At 45.0% G+C, this 9,779-nt stretch overlaps 1 protein-coding gene across 3 annotated transcripts; it reads left to right on the forward strand.

Moving 5' to 3' along the window:
* On the forward strand, positions 1 to 6,922 carry LOC119365373 (methyl-CpG-binding domain-containing protein 13-like). 3 transcript variants are annotated; one of them, XM_037630988.1, is made up of 5 exons: positions 1 to 223; positions 2,930 to 2,982; positions 3,061 to 3,165; positions 4,401 to 4,550; positions 5,678 to 6,922. In XM_037630988.1, the coding sequence occupies exons 2-5, from the start codon at positions 2,980 to 2,982 to the stop codon at positions 6,503 to 6,505; spliced, it is 1,086 nt and encodes a 361-aa protein (XP_037486885.1). In that variant the 5' UTR covers positions 1 to 223; positions 2,930 to 2,979; the 3' UTR covers positions 6,506 to 6,922. The 3 variants fall into 3 exon arrangements, with proteins under 3 accessions (XP_037486885.1, XP_037486884.1, XP_037486883.1); XM_037630987.1 differs by lacking the exon at positions 1 to 223 and adding an exon at positions 1,602 to 1,833; XM_037630986.1 differs by lacking the exon at positions 1 to 223 and having other exon boundaries at positions 2,887 to 2,982.
* The last annotated feature ends 2,857 nt before the right edge of the window (positions 6,923 to 9,779 follow it).

Genomic DNA, 9,779 nt, shown 5'->3' on the forward strand with positions numbered 1-9,779 from the left:
GCCTTCTTCTCATCTCCCGCCTGTAGTGGGTGAGATCAGATCAGATCGATCACTCAGCAGAAGAGAACAGTTGGCATCCATTTGGTACTGTTTCTAACCGCTCCTGCCCTTGATGTTGCCCGTCGACGGCGCCGTGTTTGTCGCCGGCATGAGTGCGTAGCCCGGGACGACTCCATCCGCGGAGGAGGGAGGGAGGCCACCGTCGACTCGACTGCAGCCAGAGGTACGGCGCCGTGTCCTGGCTATTCATTCACCGAGAGAGACGGACGGGGAGATCGGGATTTGGGAGAGAGACGCCGCCGCAGTTTCCTCTTTTCTGAATCGGATCTTTTTTCTTCCTGCCCCTTGAGAATTGAATCTGCTGGAGTAGCAGCAGCACCAACCGGCCTAGCGCGCGGTCCAGTCCACGTTTCTCGAGGCACTCGACGCATAGGAAAAGGCGTGGTAGTAGTACGTGGTCCTGGTCTGGTTCACTAGCGCTAATTCTAAAGGTTAAACACGCACCTGCTAATGTGATTTCCCATGAGCAGTGTCACTGTATCTGAATGTGATGGATGCAGCTAGCTTAGATTACATTTTACTGGTGAGGTTAGGGAATTGGATTCGTTCCTGCTGCTACCCATCTTATCTCTTGGATCCTTTGGGTGGCTCAGGCTCCGAGTCAAGGAAGAGCATCTCATTCGTCCGGCCAGATTTAGTGATTCGTGTGATGACGATGATGACGGTGATCTTTTCTTATCCATGCCCATGGATGGACGGAGAATGCAGGTAACATCTCATCTTGGTAGTGTGAGGATTCAGATGAGAGAGCCCAATAATTGAGAGGGAGGGGATCAAGGTCTACCTCCCTCCTCACGCGCAGGCTAGGGCTAGGACAAAACTCGCTGGGGCTAGGCTAGTCGACGTCGGTCAGCTAGGCGGACGCCATATGTAGACCTTGATTCTTTAAAGGCAAGCAAGCGGTGTACTGATTCTTAGTAAATGCCGACGCTGAAGCCATGCCAATGACATGCACACATGCAGCAGCTATGGAAGCACAAGAAATTCGCCTAAGAAAAGAACCATGGAGCTACAACAAGCAGAGATTACTCTGACTTGATTCAGACAAAAAGCACATGCATGATGCATCACAATTAAAAAGAAGCAGGAACGATAGACACCTTCTGCATCGCGGCGAGGTGAGCTATTGCCTCATTTACGCAAGCAGTAAAAACCTCCCAGTCAGTCAGTCAGTCAGTCAGAGACAGTGAGTGAGCAGAGGCAGGCATGGGCAAAGCGAGCAAAGAAAGGAAGAAATGGCTCCACCTCCATCACCTCCGTTCCATCAACCACCACAGTTCAGACGACGACCTGGCTTCCCTTCCCGGCCTTCCCTTGTCCAGTAGCGGCCGTGGCGCGCCGTGAGGATGGACGTCATCATCATTAGTCATTACCCACGCCACACCGAGCGAGGAGGTGAGGAGAGAGGGAGGAGGGAGGGACAGTTGGACGACACTGTCACAGTCCACGCATGAGCGAGGAGCGAGCGAGGCAGCGAGTGTCGCCTTCACCACTTGACGGAATCACGAGAGACGGGGAGGCAAGCCACCCGCGCGCGGCATCTGTCTGTCAGATCGGGGCGGTAAAACAAAGAGAGAAAGAAAGGGAAGCCTTTGCTGTCCTCCTCCGACTCCTACTACTCCTGACCCCCAGTGCGTCGTGCTCCTTGCTGGTCTTCCTCGCGCACCTCCTGCTGTCATTCTCCGGTCTCCCTCCCTCCCTCCCGGGTCTCCTCCTCTCCCCAACCACCCGGAGCTCCATGGCCACCGCACCGTAGCCTTGGCCGGTAACAAGGTCAGTGCTCCTGCTCTGCTCGGCCTCCTCGTCTCTTGCCGGGCGCAACCACTCCTTTTTCTTTTTCTTGCTGATTTTTTCCAAGTCAGTTTGTTCGAGAGTACTACTAGTAGTTTGGTTCCCCCAATGGATTTCCGTGTTCTACGGGGAGGGAGGCTAGCCTTTCGAGTTTCGACTACGATTATGTGCCAAGAGCATGCGCATGCTCTTGTTCAAGGTAGCATGCGAAAACACGCCAAGATTTTTGGTGCTTGCTGCCGTGCTGCTTGGCTGGGTGGTAATATTACTAGTGCTTTGTGTGAGGTTTTGGATCTGGATTCCGAGACCCTGCTGCAATATCCTCGGCGTTTCTGTGTGATTATGATCTGTAAATCGTTTGGTTCTCTCGTTAATGAATCCACAGAAACGCCATCCTTATTTCCAGTGCAAAGTAAAATAAAAATAACTTGTAGTACTAGTATTGCTCAGGTCTTTGCTCCCCCCTCCCTCCCTGCCTAATTTTCTCGTGGCCAGAGCTTTGTGTTGGAACCTTAAGCTGCTTACTAATCTCTCAAGCAAGAGTTCCTAGGTGGGCTTGGTGAGCTATCTCCGGTGCATGTGTGTGCGCGCTCAAGAAGGGATTTTATTCTACTTTTTTTTTGCGAAACAAAGAGAGATTTTGTTCAACAAAAGTAGCAGCAATTGGGCTTGGGACATGGGGCGCAATCCACAGATCACCATACTCGGCATCTTACGAAATACGACCTACCTTTTTAGCTGCTACACTCTTGAGTTTGTGCGGCTACATCTTTTTGTCAAGGAGCTGGGATTAGCAAGTTCTATTAATAGCTCAACTGAGGTATCAGGATTCGGGAGTCGATTTGAACAGGTTCAGTTCATGTTCTGCAAAGACCTTTTCTGTAGTGCTCCCATAAAAGCCTTGTCCCATCAGCTCTCCCTACAGACGGCTTCAGACTGGCAGCGTATTGTTGTTATTTCAGAAAGTACATGAATGCTTGACTTTGACTGCTACTACAAGCCCATGTTTCTTTCACAGCAAGCTCCATGCGATTTACGTTCTTCTTTTAGATGCTTACCATTTCCTTGCATGATTTAGGATGTTTTAGCCTGACAGGATCCTGTGGCCTGCACTGCCCAAACGGGATCATGGTATGGCAACTTCAAACTCTTTCTGCAGTTCTATAATATTTGGCAACTTTGCTTAATTCATACTTGTTGCCTACCTAGGTTGAGACGAAACGCGAGCCTGCCGGAGAGGGGTTACCTGATGGTTGGCTGAAAGAGTACAGGCCTAGAAAGCCTCGGCCTGGATCTAGGTTCAGGAGGGACAAGGTGCAGTGTGTTTCCCTTGGTTAAATTGTGGGAAATATTTGGAGTAAATTCCAGCTTTTACTCTCTAGTTATGATGCTGTGAACCCTGTTAAAATCCTGCCACATTTTACCCCATTAGTTGTGAGTTGTGACATTGCGACAACGTTCACCCCATTTGGTTTATTATTGTATCAAACGGATGAGTTAGATCACTAGGACATGCTATGGAAACTGCAGACTTGTTAGGATGACATGATAGCTTACTGCATATACAACTAGGACACATACTCGTTAGGGGCATACCAAAGTATGTCGAAATCCTCAAATTTCATGAAATTTAGTTAAGCTCTATGGAATTTTGTCAACTTTGGCGAATAGGTTTCGGCTAGCTGCACCCCGCTGCTTCTTGGCCATACCACGAATACGGCCTGAGCTTCGGACTAGTCAGCTTCCACATCATCCTGACACATGGGTCCACCTTGTCAGTTTGAGGAAAAAAAGTAAAATGGGGTAAAAAGCATCACAAGAAAATAACTAAGGAGTAAATGTGGTAAGATTGTTTAAATAGGGTAAGTATTGTCACAAAGTCGTGACTGGGGGTGAAAGTGGAATGCACTCAAATAATTTAACTCAGTGTGTTTATGCTATCACTCTGATACCTGTTGCAGTCTTGGTTCCAACAAAAAAGGTACACAGATCCTAAAAAACAAGTTTTGGTAATGATTTGATAGAAAACAACAACTCCGCACTTGCAGTTGGATTTGTGCAGTTTTCTTTAGTGGGGCTTAGACTACTACTAACCTTTCCCTTTTCACACCGTAAAAAAAAGCTTATCATTAGCAATCCTCTGGTCAATTAAATATGCTGGTGATCTAGGTTGTATATTGCATTGTTTTTTGCCAACAACTGTAGGTGAATCTTGAATATTTTTATGACTTCAACACAGAAAATTCATTGAACCTTGTTCTTGTCATGGTATGAACATGAAATTGAGTTGAAAACAGCTAGCCTCTTTACTGTCTTTGAACCTTATAAACGAAATGAATCCTTAATGAGTTGTAAGTGATTGTGTTTTACCTAGAAATCAAATAATGGATAGTAACTACTTGAGTTGTTTTCTTAGAATAGCTTTTAGGCGTTTTTCCACAAGACGGTACTATGTCCAATTTATGTTTGACTTTGGTATCATTCTGTTTATTGTCTACTTAACCCTCTGTTTTATAGTTGTAGTTGATATAATCATTTGATCTATACAGTTCTACATTGATCCTACAAATAGCTACGAATTTCGTTCTCTCAAAGAAGTTCACCACTATCTCGAATCTCAAGATACCAGTGATAGTGTTGTGACACCAAAGAAGAAGAAAATTGAGGACCTGCAGGTTTCAGGGAACAAATCTCAACATGTATGCTCCTTCTCTTATGGCATTTTCTTATTTGAATTTTGCCTGCATATTAAACATCTTGTGTCAACTAATTATTCAATCGATAAAATAAAAATCTTCCGAAAAAAAAGTGTTTTCATTTCGACGGATGTTGCAGATAAAGGGTGGGTGCTTGAGCTTGGGTTTATCTAATTATGCATCTCAAAAACATCATGCATGTGCATCAAGTTATAACACAAATGCCTACAAAACATCATACAGAAACATGACCAAATGTACCCTGCATGAAAATACAAAATGTTTGACTTATTGTTTGAACAGTGTAATAACAACCACATGTTTTTTGTACAGGATAAACTTGATCATATTTTTGCATTAAATTTTCAGGTGTTCATGCTATATCGTCATGTATATGTATGAATTTTGTTGAAATTAAAATTCATATTTAAGTAAACCCTAAACCCAAGCAACAGCTTTGCATCTACATTTGCTTTTCCCTTTGCAGGTAGTATTAAATTAGCTCTAGGATAGCGCAAAAATGTTATGTTCGCTAATGTACACAAGGTAATCGATAGTTCCCTGATGCACCTACAAAATTCTGATAGTTTTGCTAAAACATGCCGTGCCAATTGATATAATACTTCTCCGAAATATAAGGGAAGGGGTGTGAAAAGTACTAATCGCCAAACTAATTGCGGATGGTTGGATTGTCAAATCTGGATGGCCAAAATAGTTCTTTTAAAATGAAATATTTCATGCTTATAAATGTCTCAACAATATGATATATGCATGTAATGGGTTGCAGATGTGAATTTCTTCATTTCACGCCCTTCTCTATCCTAAATTACAAATAAGCAACATCTTGTTGCAATGCGTTTTGGTATTGGAACACAATTTCTAGTTTACATCTGTGAATTACCAATTTCCTAATATCCTACAGGCTATACCACACTTTCGCAGCCTATTAAATTTCCCATATTGACCTACACGTCATATACATGAAAGTGGTGCCAAACTGCCGATGCCCTCAGATTTCTATTGTACTTCAAATGAGTGAAAATTACAAAGAATCTTTGTTGCTACCCATGTTTCATTCTCAACCTAACTATTACTGCACCATCTAATAGCCTTTATTTTTAAATATACAGGCTGGACGGCCATCATCAGAGCCCGAGGGTGTCTCCAAAGGGAGGCTTGCAGACTTGGAGCTTCAGGTGGCAAGAAAGAACGATCAGCGTCTGAACCATGAATCTGCTGCAAGAGAAGAAGCAAATGTAGAGCCGAAACCCAAGGGAAAGAAGCAAAAAACTGAACCCGTGAAACAGATTGCTGCACCTGTTCGATCGTCACCTCGTTTAACTGCGCTGAAAAGGAACGAGGAAGCCAATAATGTACCTAGAGACCCACTTGTGGACGCACAGACAGATATCGCTGATCAGGTACAACCAACAGAGCAAGTTAAAAATCCTAAGTCAAAGGCAATTTCCTCTCCAGTAATTCAGAATAAAGATGGAGCACATGCCCCAAGTACTTCTGGAAATGCTGAAGACAAGTATCCTTCGGCTCCTGAACAAATACTAGGAGCATCTGCTGCATGCTCGTTAACAGAAGTTGGACGCCAGAATGCGCATGCTCCGCCGCAACAGAACGGACTTGTCGGAACAGCTGATGCTATGCCCGGATATTCCCTGTCATCGCTGTTTCGAAGTATCTGGTCAGACCCATGCCTGGAGTTTGCATTCAGGACTCTTACAGGTGATCTCCCTGTCCTTGACAACAACCTAGCTGTTGCAAACTACTTCCTTCCACCGCAGGACTCGAACAAAAGGACCGTGCCACCCAATTGTTCATCTTCCAGTTATGACGGTGCTCGGAAGAACCATGGCCAAGTCGACAGTGTCAGGCTGCCAATGCCAATGCCAATGCCAAGGCCATCAGATAAGCTCTACAGCAGTGGCTGGTTCCCTCCTCAGTGAACTCCATCTGGGAAATAAGCAACAACTGCCCAAATTGCAAATAAGAAGGAATCCTTAGTTCAGGTCATACATAAGCCTCGTAGCGCTCATCGTTAGGGTACCTCGACAAGGATGCACGTTTTAATAAAGACTGTGTCTTGTTGTAACCGCAGTAGAGATGATCCATCGCTAATATTACCCATCATATGCTAGACCTTGACGGAACTTTTGAGTTTCTGTAGTAAGTTGACTTAGTAGTAACTCTTTTGTCGTGCGGTTAGCGGATAGAGACACCGACGGTACAGAGAAACCCCCCTGATTTTCATGGCTGGGGTTTTCACTCTGTCCGCGAAAAGCCCCTTTCAATCATGGATGATGCTTGCAAGACGTGTTATGTTAACTGGACTAAGTTATGGGTGGATTTGGTTTCTGTGATTAGTGTCCTTGTGAATGATGGGGTGGTAGCAAATGTTGTTGTGATGTACCCCTCTTCCATTGATTCTTGGAGTACTTTAGGTTAGGGTGGCTGGCAGTGGCATCTCATCTTGTGTTGTTATGTTTCTCTGTTTGGTTTGGCATGTACACTGTGTGGTTGGGTGATAATTGGTGGTGCCTCCTCCTGCAACAGTTGTTGGGAAGTTGATGCATTGGATGCCATGGAAGTACAGGTCACTGGTCTAATCTTATGTGCACTGTGGTCCTTGAACTACTCCCACACAAGTAATCAGATAGCTAAAGTGTTTGCTCCTGTGAGAGGTCCACACACCACGCCACACTGCACTGCACACTAAATGGCATTGTGAGGCTACCAGGTCAAAGTTTACATTGCAAATTGTATTTGATATGCTGGGATTTGTCTGCTGAAAATCTTTGATTGGGTATGATCTTGTGATGATGCAGAAGTGACTGCTGGCACATTGTCATCAGCACAGGTACCCTGTCTGCTTAACAGCTCATTTGTAGATGGTGCAAACAAAGCTGCCGAGGCTTCCCAATGGAGTATGTAGGGTTAAAATGAGTCCATGATTGCTAGCTGCTCACCCAAGTCGCAGCTGCCATAATAAGGCTAGATATCCTGCCTGTTACTATATCATCACAATATCTCGTTTGCCATCATCTCATGATAGGACGCAGCTTTAAGCAGAATAATGCGCTAATCAACAGCACTAAGCAGGCTCACACATCATCTTTCTCACCAAGCATATTCTCTGCATATTATATGGCTACAAGGTGCTCCCGAATCCAGAAGATTTTTCTGCTAGCAACTGGGCATTCCCTTCTTTGTTCCTTGCTTGTTGAGATTTTCTCGTAAATTTCTTATTATTTTCCTTGTTGGTAAGAAATATTTCCCTGACTTTCAAGTACACCGATGATGGAGCATTTCTTGACTTTTTTGTCTGGTGAAAGAACTATTTTTCTTCACTTGTGGAACTGCTCGTTTACAGTGCAAAACTGTCCCCGATTCACGACATTGAGGCCAGAAAATGTGCTGATTTATCACCACCAGGCACCAGCAGAGATCCAGGAAAGCCGGTTCCTACAACTCTTGCCCAAAAAATTTTTTTGCGGGAAAACATCCGATCTCGTCAATTGACCTTTAGAAAAACTCTTGTGAAAATTCATGCGGGCAATAGGAAAAAATTCTTGTTCAAATGCTTAATAAGATAAAACCTGAAGAACCCAATCAACAATTTCTTGCATCGCTTGGAGAAAGGTTCAGTGTTATTGCTCAAGGCTTGGTTAGTGTCCATCGACACATATTATGCACTCAGTTTCTTCTTCCTGAAGAGAATAAACTTGATTGCAATAGAACATATATATTGTGGTTTGGACGTCGGGTTCCGGCGCAGGTAGAGGTTTAGCTTTCATGAGAGCGACTCAAGACCTGTGAATGAGTGCATGCAGATGCAGTGCTAAAGGCTAAAGCTGCTGCTGGCCGTAAGCAGAGAAAAGAAACCAACACCTACTACTACCGTATCGTTCGTTGATAAGGCCGACACGCATTTGGTTTTTCCCTGTCCAGTCAGTCCATTACCAAAACGAATTAAGAAACGGTCGCCGACCGTCGTTCATGGATAACCCTACTGGAAGTTGGAACCATTTCTTCAGAGGTTGTCCATACATACTGTGCTCGAGAAACAGATAAATTCTTTGCGTTACTTTCTACTCCTTCCGAGCGATCACATGCGGTGCAGCCCTCCTGCATGGTTAGGAAAAAGGAAAAAGGTGGCGTGAGCGGTTTGTAACGGGAAAGCGTCATATAATTAGGTGTTAATTCGGTTTTTCGTGTATTCTTGTGCACGCACCACTTAAAAAAAAAGATGAAGAAGAAAGCATATATCGATTCGTACACCGAGTTTATTCAGTGGCTTTGCGACTGCAGTTGCTGTTTCAGAAGCTGGAGTGCACGCTTCTCCCTCTATCCCTGAAAGAAAGAAAAGAAAATCATGAATTGCGCATCATTTTCTCTGAATTTTCTCCTGTGCTTTGCGTGCTTGCCGGGCAAGCCTAGCGTGGCAACGCCGGCTCAACTTTTGTTTTCCAGGCCAGGCTGACCACCGCACCGCGCATACCCGTGCCCGCGGCAGGCTTACGCCTCATCCTCATCCTGCCATGCATTCACTCCTCCTGCTGAACCGGCAGCATCGCACTGACCACTGCAGCCGGGCCGGCCGGCCGGTTGGTTGATGCACGCGGCTGGCTGCACTGCACATATGATTGCATACATCTACTAATACCGACCAGCAGGCTGCTGACAGAAACCAAAGATTAGCAACGTCCTTGTCAGCCGATCAACCGTCCGTGGATGCATCGCATGGTCATACGTCTCGTCGACCGACCGACGACGCGTCACCAAACCCGTCCGTTCGTTGATGCTGCTGCTGTTGTTATGGTTCGCATTTGCACGTCACACCACGGGGTTTTGGATCGGTCTGCCCTGCTAGCTGTTGCCTTGATGAGTGAGCCGCAAGCCTCCAACCGCAAAAGACATGCATGCAGATGCAGTGCAGGTGGTGACACAACGAAGATGCAACCAAAAAGCTTCAGAGAGAAAAATATTGCATATGAGATTTTTCATTTTTCGTTTTTTTTGGCTGTGTGCATCTTTAATGTCTAGGCTGTCTCGATATTATGTTGTTGCATATTATGTTGTTGCAGAGGCTAGGTGTAACGGGTATCCCCGCAAAAAAAGAAAACTGGTATCATCCTGGTATTAATATTCCGTTTATCAATAAAAAGGTCCAGAGAGAAGAAAAACAAAAGAGATTTTCGTTTTAGCATTAATAACTTCCTG

The sequence above is a fragment of the Triticum dicoccoides genome, chromosome 2B, assembly GCF_002162155.2.
Source record: "Triticum dicoccoides isolate Atlit2015 ecotype Zavitan chromosome 2B, WEW_v2.0, whole genome shotgun sequence".
Classification (NCBI taxonomy): Eukaryota; Viridiplantae; Streptophyta; class Magnoliopsida; order Poales; family Poaceae; genus Triticum; species Triticum dicoccoides.